Source organism: Nanorana parkeri, unplaced genomic scaffold, assembly GCF_000935625.1.
Source record: "Nanorana parkeri isolate BGI_ZX_2015 unplaced genomic scaffold, ASM93562v1 scaffold570, whole genome shotgun sequence".
Taxonomy (NCBI): domain Eukaryota; kingdom Metazoa; phylum Chordata; class Amphibia; order Anura; family Dicroglossidae; genus Nanorana; species Nanorana parkeri.
The window spans coordinates 833,344-853,416 of NW_017306838.1; the positions used below are offsets into that span (position 1 = coordinate 833,344).

Here is a 20,073-nt window from a genome sequence, read left to right on the forward strand (position 1 = left end):
ATCAGCGCTTACAAGTGTTGATCGAGGGAATCCCCCCTTCTTCATTGTATTCTGGCGGCAACCACTGGCCGCTTTCCGAATACCTACACCGAGCTGGCAGCTCAATGACAGCCTGCTCTCTTTGATCGAATATTTTTCCAACTGGCTCCTCAATTCAGCTGATCAGGGGATGTCAGGCGAAAGGGTGCCAACAGCGGCACCCACTGTGCGCATTTCAGCCGGTTCTTGATTAAAATTTGCATTGGGTATGGTCAGCTTAAAGGGTTATTAAAGCCTCCCCTTTTTTGCATATATCTACTGCTATCAAGGAAATGTAGCCTTTAATGTCACTTTAAGCCCTCGTTCACACCTAGGCGTATTCCATATGCGCGACCGTCGCGCGTTTTTTTTACCGCGATTCGCGGTAAAAAAAAAATTGCGCGACCCCGAAGGCTACTTGGCTGTATCCCAATGGAAAACGCCCTACAAAACGGCCCAAAGTAGTACCTGGACCTTTTCAGGCGTGGCCCGTTTTGTAGGGCGTTAGGGACGGGCGGAAATACGGCAAGGTGGGAACGAGACCATTGACTACAATGCAATTTATATTTTTGACCGTTTTGTAGAGCGTTCGTCGAGCGTAGAACGCGCTACAAAACGGTCAGGTGTGAACGAGGGCTTAAGGAGCACTGCTTCAGTTAAATAACAACCTATAAGTTACTTCAGCGCATTGGTGTGAACCAGCCCTTATTATTATTATTATACAGGATTTATATAGCGCCAACAGTTTGCGCAGCGCTCAACAATATAAGGAAGATATTACAATCACAATACAAGACAAGATGGTAAGGAGGGCCCTGCCCGTGAGGGCTTACAATTTAAAACTTATAGTACTTGTTCACATTGTTGCGCAGTTGTAACGTGCCACATTGGTGCACTGTGTTGGCATTCATTCCTAATGGCACCCCAATGCTCCTTGTCAATAGCCGTGCATAGCAGCAGACCACAACACACAGTGGGGGGAATTTATCAAAACTGGAGCAGACAAAATCTTGAGCAGCTGTGCATGGCAACCAATCATCCTCTCTCTTTCATTTTCAAATCTTAATTGAGCAAACTGTAGAGAGGAGCTGATTGGTTGCCATGCACAGCTGCCCCAGTTTTTATAAATTCCCTTCAGTTTACCATGCTCTACGGTGTGCTGTTACAAAACAATTATGCATGCACCTTCTTTGATGTGTTGAGCAGCCAATTCAAATGAATGAGCTGCCTTTACACAGTGCATGCTATTATGCAAAATAATACAAAACAACAGTTGGAGCCCAGCCTAAAGCTGGCCATACACCTATAGATTTTCCATAGTCAGATTCCTCTATCTACGCTAAACTGTGTGGATGGAGGAATCTTCCACCCGGCCAAGCTTCAGTATCTTGCTACTGGTTCTCAAAACACCTGAACAGTGCCTGCATCCAATCAGATTGTTCAGGTATTTTGAGAGCCAGCGGGGCCGACTAGCAAGATACTGAAGCTTGGCCCAGTGGAGGATTCCTTCATACACACAGTTTAGCGTAGATGGAGGAATCTGTTGCACTTTTTCCATCTGACAATAGAAAATCTGCAGATAATCTATAGGTGTATGGCCAGCTTTAGACCACCCACAAAGTTGTTGTTGTATCTTACAACAAATACATTCAAGTTGTGCTGACCTCCCAACTCATCACCTGCCAACTGAACATCCTGTTCAAGTATGTTAAGTAAACACATGACTGTTCATGTGATTTCTTTTTTTTTCCTACAAGGTCCACTACTAGGAGGTTGAGTCATTGCATCTTCCCAGTTTTCTTCTACAAACCTGTAAATCATAATTTATTTTATTTATTTTTTAATCAATCGGCTATTGTGAAAAGTCAAAAAATATTTTTTTTACAAAGCAGTGCATGTGACATTCACTGCAGGCGAATAAATCCCTGTAATTGAAAACACATGCACTAGGAAAATTCACTGCAGGCAAATCTGCTGTAAATGTTTTTGATAAATGTCACATTTCCAGCTTTATGAATTTGCCCCTTGTCTCCATTTCATATCTTTCAGAGAGATCTTTTTTTTTTTTTGTAATCGCAGTTCCTTATCCCTTATCAAGCTGCCCAGTCTGAAAAGAAAACTATGGGGTAACCTTTTTATCCCATAGTTCTCTTTAGGGTCACAGTTCTCCCATAGTACTCTTTAGGGTCACAGGAGGACATATACTAACCTCCCGTGACCCAAATCTCGGCATATAGCGGGCTATTGCTCACTATATACTGAGAGTGCCACAGACGGGACGGATCCCGACAATACTGTCAAGATAAACCCAGCTGGCTGATTGACAGCGGTCTCTGCCTATCTAGAGGCAGAGCCAGCTGTGCCCGCCCCCTCCCCTGTCCGTTCCTCCAGTCAGGGCTGTGGTGACTGACAGTTGCTGCTCTCTGCAGGGAAATGATCGAGAAGTAAGCAAGTGACCGTAATTGTTCACTCACTTCCTGATCTATAGAGTCGATGTGTGACAGTTTTATTGTCACAGGTCAGCACTAACTATGAGGATTAGTGTAAATCACTCACATCATAGTTCTCCTTAAAAGCTCAATTACACCTTCAGATTCAATTTGCTAAATACATTTCAGCTGCATCAAAACAAAAGGTGAGCAAAGCACTGCCAAACAGCACACTATACCTACTAGAGATGCACCGATACTGTTTTTTCGGTATCGAGTACCGATATTTATATTTCGGTACTCGCTGATGCCGAGTACCGATACCGCTACTTCCGGTAGCATAGACCCGGCTTCCCGGGGAAACAGGGAGCCAGGCAGCGTGTCATTACCCACCACCCGGCTTCTTGATTGCCCGGGAAACCGACTCCATTCTGTTTGGCCGGCTCCTTGCTGATTGGCCAGGAAGCCGGCTTCCTAGCCAATGGGCATGGAGGCTGGCCTAACAGATCTGACAATATGGTGACATAACCGCCACCCCACAGACACCTCATTCCCCTCACATCGATCCTCAGCAGCATTTATACCTGTACTATAGATGTCCCTCGGCCAGCTGGGCAGACACCGCTCTCCAAGCTTTCCCGGATCTGTCCACAACTCCTGTGTCTACAGCGCCCACGTGATCAGCCCAAAGCCTGCTACTGCACATGCGCAGACTGCCCAGTGTTCTCATTCAGACATCAATGCTGTGCTGGTGCTGTGCAGGAGAGCTTGGAGAGCGGTGTCTGCTCAGCTGGCCGAGGGACTGGTACGGTAATGACTGCTGCTGAGTATCTATGTGTGCTTCCCGGCTCCATGTTCCCTGGTGGCACTGCCGATCAGAGGAAATCTTCCTCTGACTGGAAGTTCCAGTATCTGGGAAGGTATCGGAGCATTTGGGCGAGTACGAGTACTCGCCCAAATACTTGGTATCGGTACCGATACTAGTATCGGTGCATCCCTAATACCTACACTAGGTTTGCTGGTGCGTTGTGTTGTCTTTAATTCTCAATGGCTCCCTAACTCCCCTGTGTGGTAAAGAGAGTAATGCATGCACTATTTTTTAATCACGTAAACGCAAGGCACGTTATTGCAGTACTGTGCAACGCGCTGTGATAATTAAACTGGAATGATTTAAAGTGAAGGTTTAGTTAGGGGGGCCAGGTTGGGCACTTTTTCCTGAAGGTGCAAGGTGACAGTGTCTCTTTAAAGATTAACTATATCTCCCACTAGTTTATAATAAGTGCTGAAGACTTTGCTTATCTACTAGATTTTTTTTACTTGTAAGAGAATCCTGCTGCAGGATTTTGTGGATTAAGAGCACCCAGCCCAACATGTTTTGCAACCATTTCCAGTGTCTCTCTGATCTTGGTGCATTCTTGGTAATCTGATGTAATGACTAAATAAATACATGAAAACGTGGAGAGAGTTTACACATCTGCAATCACCTATGCAATATGAATGGGTGTGACATGTAGAGAGTCAAATCCTTTAATTGCCCTCACATTATGTGTAGTTCTAGGTATACTCGCGTGATTTAGCAAGTTAAGTGAACATTGCCAAACAGATATCTGAGTGCCTTATGCGTCCAAATTAAAAATCAGACTTCTGACCATGCAATGCAAAAGCTCAATTTTTCCATTACCAAGTAAAAAGTAAAATCTATGCCCTCATTTCATACTGTATTGTTAAATATGAATGCAATATCATTAAATGTTGTTAAATGTATGTTACTGAATAAATATCAAACACTTTTTTTTTTTAAAGGAGAACTATGGGGTTAAGGCTTTTCCCCATAGTTCTCCTTGGGGTAACAGGAGGACACAAACTAGCATCCTCCCGTCACCCTAGGCTCAGTATACCGCGAGCTGCTGCTCGCGGTATACTGAGACGCCGCAGCTGAAGCGGATCCCGACAATTGTGCCGGGATCCGCCCAGCTGCGTGACTGACAGCTGGCTCTGCCTATCTAGAGGCAGAGCCAGCTGTACCCTCCCCCGTCCGTTCCGCCAATCAGTGCTGGCGGATCGGAGGGGGGAATCCAGCCCCTCCCCTGTCACGGCAGAGAGCCGTGACAGGATTGAGAGGGTAGCGAACACCGGTATGTGTTCGCTCACCTCCCGATCTACTGAGCCGACCTGTGACAGTCTCATTGTCACAGGTCGGCTAGAACTATGAGATGAGTGAAAATCACTCATCTCATAGTTCTCCTTTAATGTTAAAGAACTCCAGGGGAAAATGTTTTAACCCTTGCAGTAGGACTACCCCGCACTACAAGGGATAACTGCTCGTTTGTTTCTAGGTGCTTAAAAAAAAAGTTATATTCCCCCGATCATTTCAGCCGGCTTGTACTTAGACTGGGTCCCTAGAGCCTCTCTCCTCCTCCTCTGCAGCAGTCCTAAGAATCCTTGTGTCATCAGGTTGTATACAAGTGTCTAGACCTGAGGATGCTGAGGAACATTCCATCTTCGTAGAAGAGGAGGTGACACGCTTCAGTGACTGGAGAATCAGGGAATCGACTTGGCAGTTTGACCAATGCAGAAGAGCAGGGGAGAGGCTATAGTAGGGACCCGGTCTAAGAACAAGCCGGCTGGAGCCACTGGGTGAGCATAACCCCACTGCAAGAGTTAATAAAACCTTTCCCTGGAGTTCCTCTTTAACTAGGTTAATTGAAGCCGAATGCTTTTTTGGCCTTGGGATGTTTAAACACAATGATATACATTACTACCCAAATGGACAATATTTTAGCTGGCACATATTTTCTCAAGTGTGCCATCTTACTTTGGGGGAGGTGGGGTTGGTTGGCATAGGAGGCAGAGCAGAAGCCAATCATAGACCAAGAGCAAAGAAAGAGGCGGGAGACGTGTAGCTGAACATACCAACGCAAGTGAGATAAAGGAGGCAGAACAACAGCTAGTCGTATACCAAGGAACATGGAAAAGGCAGAGTAGACAATGGTTATGGTATGGTGGAGAGAGGGGGTCAATAGCTTACTATGAAACATTGGAAAGGCAGAAAGTACAAAATAGAAGCTGACTAGGAAGGAAAGAGAGAAAAGTCAGACTATGATCTGATCAACTAGTGGGAGAGGAGAGAGAGAGAGAGAGAGAGAGAGAGAGAGAAAAAGAGAACAGACAGTAGATGATCATGGAGGAGGGGAAGAGAGAGGAGGCAGAACATGAGCTGGTCAAATACCAGTGAGAGGGACAGCAAAAAGTAGATGACAATGGCGCTCGAGAGAAAATGTATTTGGATCTTTTTTTAGAAAGGGGAAATTAAAATGGGAAAGGGGACAGCTTAGAACCTGCAGGACTCATGCATATTTTATAAATAAGTCGGGTAGCATTTACTGCCATGGAAAGGATAGTATTGTGCAGGATGAGGGAGGCAGAATGCCAAAGACTGTGGAACACAAAAGTGGTGACAAGGCAACGGCTCCAGGGTTTGGAGATGAGTTAAAGCACAGCGAATCAGAGAGGTTGTAGAGTTCAATTCAGCAGACGATATTGTGGAGAGAGCTTGGGGTTGAGTGTTGTGTGAGCTGGCGCAGACAGTGGGGTTGACCTGTAACTGAGGAGAGTTAAAACTACTGTGGGACAGTAAGAAAAAATATATAGCATGGATTGGGTCTTGGTATAATCAATATGTGGAAGACCCAGTAATTCCTTTTTTTTAATTGCCGTTTCACTTCAGTGGATAGCTGACTATATCAAGCCAATGGGACAACCACAGTTGTAGCCCATGATGAGAGTGTCTTGGGCCAGGGACATGAACTAGAGTTATGTAGGCACTCCAGTCCAGAGTTTTGAATGCGCTTTTTTTTTTTTGGATCAGTTATGCATGTCGGTGAAAGAGGCCTTTTTCCGATCTCTAAGCAAGACTTTATTTATAAAGCTAGGCCATGATGGGGAGGAGGGGGTTGCTGACTTATGTTAGTGTTTTCTGTACCATGGTATTCATATATGAAAAACAAGTTTGTCCAAAGCAACCAGTCAAGTTTTTGTATTCTTTCATTTTATAATCTGTTCTGGAAACATGATATTGTTTCTATGAGCAGCATGGGCACTTTTGATAATTGGAGATCAATGTCTAAAGACTTGTACTTTGCTTAAAATATTTATTTACTTTCTCAGTTTTAAATAGAAGTGGATACAATGCAGCTGGCATATCTGGGCATTCTTCTTTCTCTGTGGGCCCTTTGTTCTTCTTTGGACAATGGCCTGGGCAAAACACCTCCAATGGGCTGGATGACATGGGAACGATATAGGTGCAACATTGACTGCAAAACTGATCCAGAGAATTGTATTGGGTAAGTTTTTTATAATTATTTTTTAACTAGCCTAGCACATGATTTACCAGGTTAAGAGATGCTGGAAGGTTAATTGTCTCCTGTTTAAATCAGCCCTGTATGTATGCATGTGACATAGGGAACTTAGATTGTAAGCTCTTTGAGTTCAGGGACCTAATGTAAATGTGCGCTGTGTAAACCGCTGTGTAAATTGTATAAAATACCATAAATAAATAATTGTATTTTTATAAGGTTGTTTATGATAGGGAAAGCTAATCCCCTAAAGGTCTGCTTTTAATTACTCTAAATTGCTGAACTCTCCCTGACCAGAGGTACATAATTATTTTTCTGAGACCTACTGTTAACTCCCATAACTACCTTGTAATTTAGAGGTTTTAAAAGCATGTTAGCTAAAACTGAAAATTAATTCTTGAGATGCATACAGTGACCACAGAAGCAGAGAAAGAGGATGTTATTCATACTCCAGGTATCTGTTCGTAGATTATCAATGCTAAAAATTTCTAAAGGTGCCTTTGTTGTTTTGAAAATATGGGTATTTTGGAAAGGATTTAGTTCTTTAACTATCCATTTACTGTATGCTCCAAAGGATTATATTTGGAGATGTATGCATTCACTGAACCTCCAATTTTGTAATAAACAATGGTTTAAATGATCACTTATCAAAGATCTGCCTGTCTTTGAAACCAGAAGCTGGGCTGCTAATATTCTTGCTCTGAATGCCCGGGGGCTTGTTGGACTACATCAGAGAAGGCCACTGCTTACACACAAAGCACAGCAGTCCATCATTGCTGATTGATGACAGGGGACAGATTTCTGCTATGGGTTTTGGCTGCTTTACCACCTAAATCAACAGTATTCCCCATTCACACCCCATTGAAGCGCATTGACTGACACATGACAAAAGGATTACCAATAATTTCTATGGGGCCTGTACAACCTATGCAATGCACTTGATAAGGGCGCTTCTCTGGTGAGACATAGGGGGTGATTTACTAACCTAAACACACACACACACCAGGTGTGTGTGATTTTCACACAGCAAAACGTATTTATCAACCAAAAAGTCTCTAAAAGCATATTTCCACTAATGCCATATATGGAAAAATCATGCACATGATGCATATATAATGCTGCTTCACAGTTTAGACAAAAATGGTTAGCTCATGCATTTACATTCCTGCATTCATCAACGCAAGCAACATAACATAGAGCTAATTTACACCACATTACCTTGCAATTCATTGCAGGGCTTTCCACAACACACCTGCTGGGTGTGTACACACTACAAAGGTGTTTCGATTCCTCCCATAGATCATGCTGGGAGGGAACACACTACAGAGGTGTATACACGTTCGTGGTGTGTTTAAAAGGTTAGTAAATCAACCCCATATTGTTTATTTATCCTCATAGACATCAGTGCAACAAAAATGCTTGAAAATGCAGGTAGGTGTGACCAGACATTAATGGTCACCATACATGTTGGTCTGACCGCACAATCTTAGTACAATCAACTTTAGATTTACCAAAACTATGTTATATGAGGACTTGCATAAACTTTCCAATCAATTTTTATCCAATCAGGCAGGCTCTTGCACTACATAGTTGTTGGTAGATCAAAAAAAAGAGTACAATCAGATTGTAACATTTGTTGTGAATTTAAGACTCGCATACGTAATTGGGCTTTAATGTTGTTTTCAACACAATCTATATTGATAAAGATTGTAGCTTATGTCATGGACACTTATATATGTATACATACGTGTATCCGTTCATGATCATGGTAATGTCTTTTATTCATTCACCAATTAATATTTATGTGCTCTATTATTCCTGTCATTCCATTTAAATCCATAGATATCATCCACCATATAAGTGTGGTGCCTCTCTGTGGCCCTTCGTCAGGGTCAACTTACCAGATAGCTATGATTTTAAAATGAACAAGGTGTACTACGCTTTATTCCCACCTGGGGAAAGATGCAACTTCTCCGGAGCAATATTCAAATTCCAGCCACATCAAAATAATCATATTAGGAAAAAATAAACATTTTAAAGTTAAAGCGAAAACCTTTTTTCTTTTCAGTTTTGGTTAGCATGGTGATGGGTTAGAACTCACCTAGGTTTTTATTGCCATCTGTGTCCCGGCTAGAAAATTGTACTCCATTTTGTCCTGGCGACGAGTAGCTGAAAGTAAGTGAAATTCGTAAATGTTAAGTTGTTCCCAAAAAAGGAATAGGGGAAATCTTCCAAGGTAGGTAAGATAGTGATCCTTAGAATGGATTTCCTTTTCTCATTTCCTGTTGTATCTTTGGGAGTTAAGGGCAAAAATAGACCTGATGGGGCTTTAACCCTTACGTACTCTATACTGCTCTAAACTGTTGGCTCTAAATATACATTAACCATTATATTTTGCAACATAGGCAGAGACTGGTGTTTTAGCAGAAAAAAAGTATACAATAATAGAAATGGTATGTTCTTGAATGTAAAAGGAGCATCAAGGATGTTATAATTGTCCTATTATCATCCACTGTACCTTGGGATGGCAAAATAAAGTATTGAGCAAAGTTCAGAAGACAATCATTCCAGTCATTCCAGTCAAGGGCCCTGTAGGTAATTTTTAATGAGCCAGGGAGAATGTTCTTTTGCTTGCAACAATAAAACGGGCTCAATAAGTTAATAGATTATTTAGTCTCTGGAACTTGTCCAGCCATAATTCATATCAATGTCTTGCACAAAATATGCAGGGCTGATAAAAAAAGGATTTTGGGGTGAGCACTGGCATAACAATAGCCAGAGCAGCCCGTACGGTTGCTTTGGGGCATGGGGTAGTAGATGGGAACCCATTGGGGGGCTGATTAGGAGAACTAAAGTGTGAAGTTTCCAGTATAGAAGGGCTGACGTCGGGCCTCAGGATCATCTAGTCACAGATCTCCCTCTGTGTAGTAAGAAAAATTGGGTGATCTATCTTGGCAGTATAGATTTATTTATTGCCCTCTGAGCTTCTGCTACAGACAGAAATTAAACCTGTATGCCTAATACAGCCACAAATCCCAGAGTTTAACCTCTGTTAAAACCCTATAGGAGGGCTGAGGTTTGCGGTTCTACAAAAAAGTTTAATGAAGCTAGCATTTGCATTATGGTTGAGGAGTCTGTGTAAGAGCATTAATCATTTTATGATAATATAAAATAACATTATGGTTATTATAAGTGCTACTCTAACTTTAATCCCCAGCACTGCTCCATAGTAGTGTATTTACTATGGTGACTCCTGCTGCCTGTGCTTGGTACATACTTCATGTTAAGATCAACCACAGTTGGCACTGAAAGCTGCTACAGAGAGAATTAGCCTGGAAACCCCAAAGTTTTGCTATGGATGTCAGGGAACCAAGAAACCAGACAGAAGCTTAAAGGGCAGGTTTTAACTATAAAATGAGTTTATTGAAAACCACAATTAACATCAATGTAAAAACAATGTCTCCCAGGTTTTTTCCCACCCATTCCTTTCACCTCCCATGCCTCCTGGGGATGGTGTGTCAGGCAGTGATCCCATGCAGTTGGGGTTCACTCGGCTTTCTGAAGCTGAGCGACCCTATAGCAGGAGGGAACGCCTGTGCCAATTCCTCTGCTGTCACTCAGGCCCTTGCGTACTGTCAGGGAACCAAGAAACCAGACAAAAACTTAAAGTGCAGGTTTAAAATATAAAAGGAGTTTATTGAAAACCACAATAAACATAAATGCAAAAAAAATGAAGATAGTCCAGGACGTCGTCCATGCCAAGCCAGAGATCAGTAGTCACAGCAGGTAGCCAGCTGAACCAGGTTTGGTAACACTGGGAGCAGAAAGAACGGAAACAATGCCGGAGTCAGGAACCAGGAGATCGGTCATACACGGAAATCGGGAACAACAGCAGCCCACTTGGTTGATCAGAACAAACGCAAGGGCGGAGACTGAATGGACAAGCTAATGGTTAAATCGTGAGCTGGTGTTTGCATCATCACTGTGAGACAGAAGTTTGCCAGAAGTGCAGAATGATGAAGTTAACTGGTTTGAGCATAAGAGGACGCCAAAGAGGAACAACGGTGCCAGAAACACTACACACGCCATGTTGGAGAGTGGAAATCCCCCCTTTTTTTCTCTGCTATGTTTTCTGCCTGAATTGGAAGATGTTTCTACTATCAACAGCTACTGGAAGAATCAAGCCAAATATTGGAAATCCTGAAAGTCTCTCCAGTTAGCCAACCAGTGCAGGTTTTCCCAATTCATTATATATACTGCTGTTCTCTCTGCAACAGTCCTGCAGTTGACATTGTCAACCCATCTGTGTTGCAGTTAGCACAGGACTTTGCTGTTAAGGACAGGTTGGTATATCTATGCATTCCTTGCAGAGTTATCAGGACCAGAGCTATGGCAGTTTTCCTGTCCCAGTCTCTTAAGCCTAGTTAGTGGCTAGTAGTGTTGAGGTTTTTCCTCTGTTTTGTTCCTAAAGTTCAGTGTGTGATAATCGCTACAATAGCAGTTGTAGCCAACAGGCCATTTTGTGAAGGAGTTACAAACTCTTCTTTTTATTATTGGGTTTGCCTGTACTTTTATGTAGGTTTGAAAGTTGGCCACATGGGGGGGGCGCTCCTTTTTACTTTATTCTAGGGCTGTACTTTTTTATTGCTCCTGTGGCAGGGCACTGTTTATGCCTGAATTGTCAATTTTAATCTTTTCCTCTTCCTCTATCTTCCCCCTGGCCCAGTTATGCATTACCTTGGAGTCTCCAGTAGCAGTACTTACTCAATATTTTTCAGCTAATGTAGAGAATATATAGGATGGCCTCCTAGACACACACATCTGCCTTTAGGTTTGTGCAACTGATTAACAAAGGATCTTGCAGTAAATATTAATGGACTGATTGCAACCCAAAGTTGACCAAGTATGTCAGACAGCCTTCTTTTAGGGACACAGCCCTCAAAGTGTAACTTCACTTTTGTTGCTGAAAAAACAATCCCACCTGGGTGATCTAGCTACATTGCTGAGATAACAAGCTTTGTTGCTGAGTCATACCTCTTTCTGTTATGAATACATTTTTGATTCTTTCACCATGTCCTTTACAGACTGATTTGAGTCCTTGTGCAATTTAGGTAAACAAGTTAAAAGGTAGGAATTTTAGAATATTCTGTTTTTTAAAGTTGGTCTCTAGCATCAGTCCATCTCTGTTATTTTGGTTAATCACTCCATTTTGATACTCCCTCTCTTGTATAACAAAGATTCCTTTTTATCCCTATTCGAACTGGAATCTCTTTTTGTTTACAATACTGTTTCATTTTCAAGATAAATAGAAAGATATATATATATATATATTAATTTTTCGTTCCATAAGACACACTTTTTTCACCCCAAAAGGCGGGCAAAAATGTCTGTGCGTCTTATGGAGCCAATGTGTGAGAGCTGAGGCAGCGGGGCTGACCGTGTACCATGGGGTGTGGAATCCCTATAGTCCGACGCCCAGGACATGCAATTTTGTGAGCTGGCCGAGTAGTTTATTTTTGTACATTTAGCCCTGCTCCTGACGAGCAGAGCTAAATGTATAGTGTGGAGCCGCCGCTCATTTTCATACAAGTGATCTTATTAGATCCCACAAATAATAATAATAATTAATTCTCACAATATCACTCTTTCCCTAGACCTACATGTTAACGCTATTCTCATTCAGAGAAAGAGCACTAATTACTTTTTTCTTCTCTAATTCATCTATTGCTTTTTATTTACTATGGTTATGAAGATCATACGAGCATACACGTGCATATCTTTTTCTCACTTTAAATGTATCCCAATCTTCTTTAGGACCGAACAGCAATCCTCTATTCGGTAAACTTAAATGTGCACTAGTTAAAGTTTTTATAGACAAATTAACATTTTCTACTTTTCCTGTACCAATTGATCCATACCCATCATGTCCTCAGTATAATGCTAATATTTTCCTAATTGTTCCTTAAGGGACACAGGGTCAGAAGAATTCTTAGACGTATGGGTTATACTGCTGCCTACAGGAGAATTGGATACTGGCAAACAAAAAAAAAGTGACAGCCAGTATAACCACTCCTACTCCCATTATCCTTCAGTTTTCTTGCAAGTGTCCTAGGACAATGGACTTTTCTTTCCTCGGAGTGAAACAAATCCAGGTACAGGTAGATGTTCCGGCCTCAACTGCTGCAAGTTTTGGGTTAAGATCCTTCAGGTAACTCTTTGAACTGTGGCTAGCCCAGTTTTACTGTTCTCGTGGGCCTATTGGTGTGTTCACTGCTGTGCTGCCCGCCCATCAGTTGGGCTGATTTTGGACATCCCATGTGTCTCAGAATTCTTCTCACCCTGTGTCCTTTGATAAACATTAAAAAAAATAATAGGATATTTTTACTTAGTAAACTCCTTTATTTGGAGTTCACCAAGGGATACATGTCCCACCCCTCTTGTGATCACTCCTCCTCCTGGTTTTGTACGAAACGAAAGCATGATGGGACTGGGAGGGGTATAGTGACTGACTAACACGTATTTCATATACCAGTGTTCGATTCTCGTGTAGGCAGCAGTTTAACCCCTACACCTCAGAATTCTTGTGACCCTGTGTCCCTTAATAAACTCCAAGAAAAGGATTTTACAGTGGGTCAAAATCCTTTTTTTCCTTAATTTTTTTGACACTACAATCAACAAAATAATTTCACAAAAATCTAGGTGGAAATATCTTAATTTTTATATTTGTTAATTCTTGTTTTTTAGTGAACATTTGATCAAAAGTATAGCGGACAAAATGGCTGATGGTGGCTGGAGGGAACTTGGCTATGTTTATATAAGCATTGATGACTGTTGGTCACTCAAGAAGAGAGATTCCAAAGGGCGACTCCAGCCTGATCCAGAAAGGTTTCCAAGTGGCATGAAAGCACTTGCTGACTATGTAAGTATATCATATATAGAGAGTTAAGTTTAGAGACTGCAGTAACACTACCGACTTTTGGCAAATATTGAAGCATTGTCTTCCCATAAATAAGTGGCATGTATTCTACCCTTTGTCCCCATAAGTCCTCCTATATTGAGCCAGCTCCCAAGGGAGATTATTTTGTTACCTTTTGCTAAAGTAGAAGTTGCTATCCAAAGATGGAGTACACCAATTAGGCATCTTTTTAAAGTGTCACATAAGAATTGTCTGTGATTCCCTTGTTGCAGCCAATTATCTTGTGATGATCAATTCAAATTATGCTTTGAAAATAAAAGGAAGGATCAGATCTTTTTATATAATTTAATTTTCCTCTAAAAAGCAGTGTGTGTGAACAGTGAATTAGAATAATGACTTGTAAATTGCGGATTGTGGATTGCAAACATTTTTATTTTTGATTTGCAGGTACATGCCAGAGGCCTGAAGTTAGGAATTTATGGTGACTTGGGTAACTATACTTGTGGTGGCTATCCAGGAACCACCCTTGACACTATACAAATTGATGCTGAGACGTTTGCATCATGGGAAGTTGACATGTTAAAATTTGATGGCTGCTACTCAAATTCTTCAGAAAAAGCTTTAGGTCTGTTATATTTTGTATTATAACTTTTATTTACAACAAAATAATATTCCTGAGCTGCATCTGGTGCTACACAACCGGTACTTCTGGGTGGCTGTGCGTCAGGTCAATCAGTGAAGAGGATGTATCTTGCTGCACTCCTTACCGGATCAGTAAATGTCCTGTGTATACAGGTGGGTGCTTGTACTGACCACGGATAGCGCCGTGAATAACTTACAAATAGCAAAGATGTCACTAGCACACCAATCAAAAGGATTCAGCAAAAGTCAATTTTAATGACAAATTGCCATTCAAATTGCAAGCGCTTACGGGGCCTCAAGGGGTCCCCTTCATCAGGCTCAGAGTGATATTCTGAGCCTGATGTGCTGTTTTGGTGTGCTGATGACATCAGTGACCCGGATGCATTGCATCCTGGTCCTCCCTGGCATACAAAAGTAAACTGGTCCCCACCCTGGGCCAGTACCTACCAAGCAACAATATTAAACAATTGCTATGATGGGCAACCTAACTGGCCACTAATGTTATTTAACCTCTTGCCGTCCGCCCGTAGTAAAAAAACGGACGGACGGCACTGCAGCATCTGCGGGTTGCCGTCTCCAGACGGCAATTTTTTAGAGGGGGGTAGGGTTTGTAAACCAGTAAATTGGGTCAATGTTTGCATACTAGAATGTACAGGATAAAGGAGACAGACAGAAGAATACTGCATTGTCATTTGATGGTAAATTGTTCTCACCAGGGTGCAGCAGGAAAACTCAGCATGCAACCCTTAGGAAATCCCAGGTGGACAACCACGGACAAACAAAAACAGACAAAGCGCTAATACACAGCAGATAGGCAAGAGCAGATAAAGTCTTAACCAGTAGTAACAAGATTAGAAGCACAGTCAATACAGATCAGAACCTACAAGCCATCAAGGCCTAGCCCAAATACAAAAAAACAGGCAGAGAAGCTAACTGATGTATTGGCACTGGAAGAACCCCTAAATAGCCACACACAGAGAACAGATGAGACACAGGTGAAGAAAGATTGGCATAACAGCCCTGACAGGGAAAGCATACCAGGCTTGAAAGAGGGAACTGGTAAAAGACCCTTTGGCACCTGTTGTGTAGTGCTGGCAGTGGTTCAGGTAAGTATAATCACTTTAGGTATGCTTTAATACATAGGGTGTATTTGTTTTGTCCTGTTCCAGGATATCCTAAAATGAGTCAGGCACTTAATTCAACTGGGCGGCCAATCTTGTATTCCTGCAGCTGGCCTGCATATGAAGGTGGTCTTCCTCCTAAGGTAAATGTAGTGTGATCAGTGGTAATTGTAAGACAAATCCAACAAGGCAGGTTTTGAACCAAGCAAAGGGTGTCATGCATAGGAGGAGCATGACATACATTGCTTGGGCTAAAAAGCTATTAGGTGAGATATTCCAGAGTTCTCTGAAAACCGATCATTCAGGATTGGTATAGATGCTCTTTATTAATAAGCACTTGGTTGAAGAACAACATTTGTGTACAGTTGGCTGAGTAAGATCCAGAAACATAGGCTTAATAAAATACAAAAGCATGTGATACTACTGTAAGAAATAGATCTGTGTCCCTCAATGTTGTGTTATTGATGAGTCTTTTCTATCCAATATCAATATGGATGAAATTGTCGGTATCAATATAAACACTGCAACTAATAACCAATTTAGATAACAATATAACCATATTTAAATATTCAAAGATGGAATATGTGGGAAAAGAAAGTCTGCCTATGGGCCCAGATAGATATCTCCCTTGGATTAGCAACCTCTAAAACAGGCGTCGGGATAAGACGAGTTCATATGTGCAATCTGCGAAGGGACCATACACCCATCTTATCATTTTATAAGCCACCTCTAGATCGGTGACGTTTAAAAAGCATTGAGGTTAATTAGACCAAATCGTCTCCCAATCCTCTGCGTTTTTAGTCAAATGTAAATCCAAGACCCACTTCCCCATGTAGGCATGCTGTGACGTGTGGATTATTTTTAACATGTGAGGACTTTTACTAATGTTAAAGAAGAACTTTACCCATATCTTCAAAATAACAACAAAGACACCTTTAGAAATGTTTAGTAATGACAATCTACAAACACATACTCCTTCTAGATAATTGCAGGCTTTTTATTTTTTGCATACCTTATTTTTCTTTTTGTCCCCAGTCTTCTGAGGCCATTTTAACTCTTTTAAGCCCTTTTTACTTCCTGATTTCTGGCACATGTGACTAGGACATGTGACCATGCACATCCTCTCATATCCTTTCCCCATATCTCGTTGGGATTTCCCAGCAATGCTCTGCTCATGTAACCTTCCCATGATGCAATGTTTTGGCACAATTACATCATTTTTCCCAAAGTGGACAAGGAAGTGTAAGTAAAGTAAAAATGTTTGTTTAGCAAACTAATGTAAAATGATTTCATATCGGCAGGCAGAGCTGTATGCTGGTGTGATGTTTAGTCAAAGGGGGTAAAGATCCACTTTAAAGGGGCAGAGAATGAAATCTAGATCAGTCTTGCCTCTAGATTCCTGCAGATTCATCAGCAGCAGCAACATGTTTTAGCACACCCTAGACTCTACCCATGAATTATTTCTTGAGTTTTGTGTTGACTTCTTATTTAACTTTTAATTTGGATTAGGGTTCAAACATACATTTAGATTTAAAAAGGAATGTGCATTTACCTGCATTGCCTGTGGAAGTAATGACATTCTATCCATACAGGTGAATTACACTTTTCTTGGCAGCATTTGTAACTTATGGAGAAACTATGATGATGTTCAGGATTCCTGGGACAGTGTGCTGGATATCATAGAGTGGTTTGCCTGCAATGAGGATGCGCTCCAGCCAGCTGCTGGCCCAGGCAGGTGGAATGATCCAGATATGGTGAGCTGAATGTTGTTTTTAGATTTCATTGTGTTTTTTCTATTCTCCTATAGTTATTTTCCTGTTTGTACTTTCTACTATAAATGCTTGAGGAAAGATGTATAAACACTTTCCTTTTCCAAGGCTTTGGTACCATGGTGGTTTTTAGACATTTTACACATTGCCTTCAGACATGCACGAACATTCCTGGCAACTACCATCATTGCAGCTCATTACACCTAACTAAGGCTTTAAGGTGATTTTGCTGGATGTCTGAAATGTACACAGCCATCTAAATTATGATGTTTACATGTTCACTTTTTTGAAGCCAGTTGGCGTATTTTCTGGCAGCATCTTTGGAAGGCATCCAGGGAAGATCAGGGACTAGGAGACTAGACCAGGCCCTTTGCATTATACATTCCAGGCTGCTGCACACTGTGCTGTACGCTACTATATTTCTCCTCCTACGTATGTTGTGCTGTGCATTACATACTACAATTCTTCACTACATGGTGCTGCCCAGTTTCTATACCAGAGCAGGAGCCAACTCTTTTACCTTGCCTAGGGATCCATTTGGCCCTTATCTGACTCTGCCATGAGTCATGAATAAGTAACTTCTGAAAATGTAACAACAACTAGAGATATAAAAAAGAAATCTACTTAAATTGTAGATTAGAAAATAAAAAGCAAGGTGGCCACATTGCATTCTCCACCCAACAGAAATATAGAAAATAAGGCAGAGATATTCTTAGCAACAAATAAAAGATGATAGTCTGCTCCTTAATAATGTTTATAATATTGCATATTTGGATTAACAAATCTCATGTGTTTTATTATTATTTTGTAGCTAATAACTGGAGATTTTGGATTGAGTTATGAACAATCTAAATCACAATTGGCCATTTGGGCAATTCTGGCAGCTCCACTGATTATGTCCAATGACTTGCGGTCCATCTCGCAAGAGGCCAAGGAGCTTTTACAAAACCGTCTTTTGATATACATTGACCAGGACTCCTTAGGAAAACAGGGAAGGAGAGTGGCAAAGGTATGTATGGAAGGTAGAAGTGTACATCAGACCACTAGATTTAAGCTTGAAATAAAATATCTTTAAAAGTTAAATGAAAACCGTGATTTCATTTTGCTTTACCATAAGGAGTTCGACTTTATAGTCTAGTGGCGTGATTCTCGGACACCTAATGCATACAAAGAACTGATTATTTATTTTTGAACAACCAGACCATCACAAGACTCATTTTGCACCCAACATTAACATGAATAGTGAATGTACGTAGATGTTTGTGCTTCCTAGATATTAGACTTATCTTTGTTGTATGTGTATAGCACAACAGCCAATCATAAACAATCTTCAAAACTATTAGATCTTTCAAGCTTTCTCTCTGTGCAACCAGTCTTTTCTACATTAAATGCACCCTGCAAGATATGAGATTAAACAGTGAACCTCCCATACTGACTTGCAGGTTGTGAGACTACATAAGAGCCAAATAACAGCTCACTAGTAAAGGGGAATATGAACAAGTATGAGGTCTTGTTATTTGGTACTGTTATGCACACCCAGAAATTGGGAGACAGTTTGCAAGGTCAGACAGGTGACATGGATGCAAAGGTTAGGCTTGAAGCAACCTACAACAGTCCAAAAAGTCATATTCAGACAAGCAGTATAAGTAGAAAAGTATAAAATAGTTATAATAAAGACAAAATATTAATATTTTTTTGCATAAACCCAATTATGACTAGTTTTTCTACATGATCTTCTTTATATGACCCACTATATAATTACTACCCATGTTCCTGCAGGTGAGTTCCCTAGAGGTGTGGATGAGAGAGCTGGTAGATGAACAGTATGCCGTGGCTGTTCTGAATAAAGGAACAGATGGAATTCCAAAGCGTTTTTTCATGAGCCTCGCTGACCTGAATATCACACAGTCCGCTCTCGGCTATAAACTCTATGATGTGTTTGAAAAAGAGTATGTGGGGATTGTGAAACCTGAAACAAATATTGAGATGAATATTAATCCAACAGGGGTAGTCATGTTATTTGTTTGTCCAGCTTCTGATAGGCTTCACCGTTTATAATGAATCAGCTTTTTGCCATATTAAAACCAATGGCCGTTGTTTTGATGCTATAGCACATATTGATTATTTGTATCACATGTGATCAACAGAGGGGTTAGTATATGAATGTAATCTGCCACTATGCTGCGCAATGTGTGGCTTGTTTACACTTGAAATTATTAGTGTTTAGAAACAAAAAAGGGTCTGAAAACTACCTATATATTTTGTTTTGAAAAGGAGAAATAAATAATGTATGAATTGCAAACTGCATCAATATACAGCACCTCAATATACAGCACCTAACAGCAAAACAATTATGCTAATGGTAATTTATGAGCTTGGACCAAAGAAGAAATCTACACCTGTACAGTTTCATACAATCAAAGCAATCCAGATTAATGTTTACATCTAAATCTTGATAGAGAAAATACAGTACACGTAGGAAACTTAAATCAAGGTATTTTGAATAATAATAGTCATAATAAAATCCTGCATTCAGGAATGGCAATAGAGCAATATTCAATCAGAAATATCCAGCTCCATTTATTGAGGGCCACTTGCTGCTTAGTGTTTGTTGATGCACGCAGAGCAAACTTGATTAGTGAATTTTTACTTAATGTTTATGTATCGGCAAAAAAATGTTGTTTTAGTTAAAGTAAGGAAAAATTAGAACCTCCACCATGTCGCCCAGGGGAGATTCACCCTCTCTATTTGTCCTGGAGACCCATGTCTTTGGAAACTGATTAGAAATCCAAAAGTTTTGTGATGGGAACACCTATTCTGTCG

At 41.0% G+C, this 20,073-nt stretch overlaps 1 protein-coding gene across 1 annotated transcript; it reads left to right on the plus strand.

Annotated features, from left to right (window-relative positions):
* Positions 1-6,619: 6,619 nt before the first annotated feature.
* NAGA (alpha-N-acetylgalactosaminidase) lies at positions 6,620-19,333 on the plus strand. Its single transcript, XM_018562291.1, has 7 exons — positions 6,620-6,790; positions 13,547-13,721; positions 14,166-14,343; positions 15,530-15,624; positions 17,074-17,235; positions 18,062-18,259; positions 19,030-19,333. The coding sequence occupies exons 1-7, from the start codon at positions 6,636-6,638 to the stop codon at positions 19,306-19,308; spliced, it is 1,242 nt and encodes a 413-aa protein (XP_018417793.1). The 5' UTR covers positions 6,620-6,635; the 3' UTR covers positions 19,309-19,333.
* Positions 19,334-20,073: the final 740 nt, after the last annotated feature.

Excerpts from the sequence above, each read along its gene's own strand:
- NAGA (XM_018562291.1), top strand. The coding sequence starts at position 6,636 with ATGCAGCTGGCATATCTGGGCATTCTTCTTTCTCTGTGGGCCCTTTGT. Across the intron at positions 14,344-15,529 it reads TTCTTCAGAAAAAGCTTTAG|GATATCCTAAAATGAGTCAG; the intron begins GTCTGTTATATT and ends GTCCTGTTCCAG. Across the intron at positions 17,236-18,061 it reads GGTGGAATGATCCAGATATG|CTAATAACTGGAGATTTTGG; the intron begins GTGAGCTGAATG and ends ATTATTTTGTAG.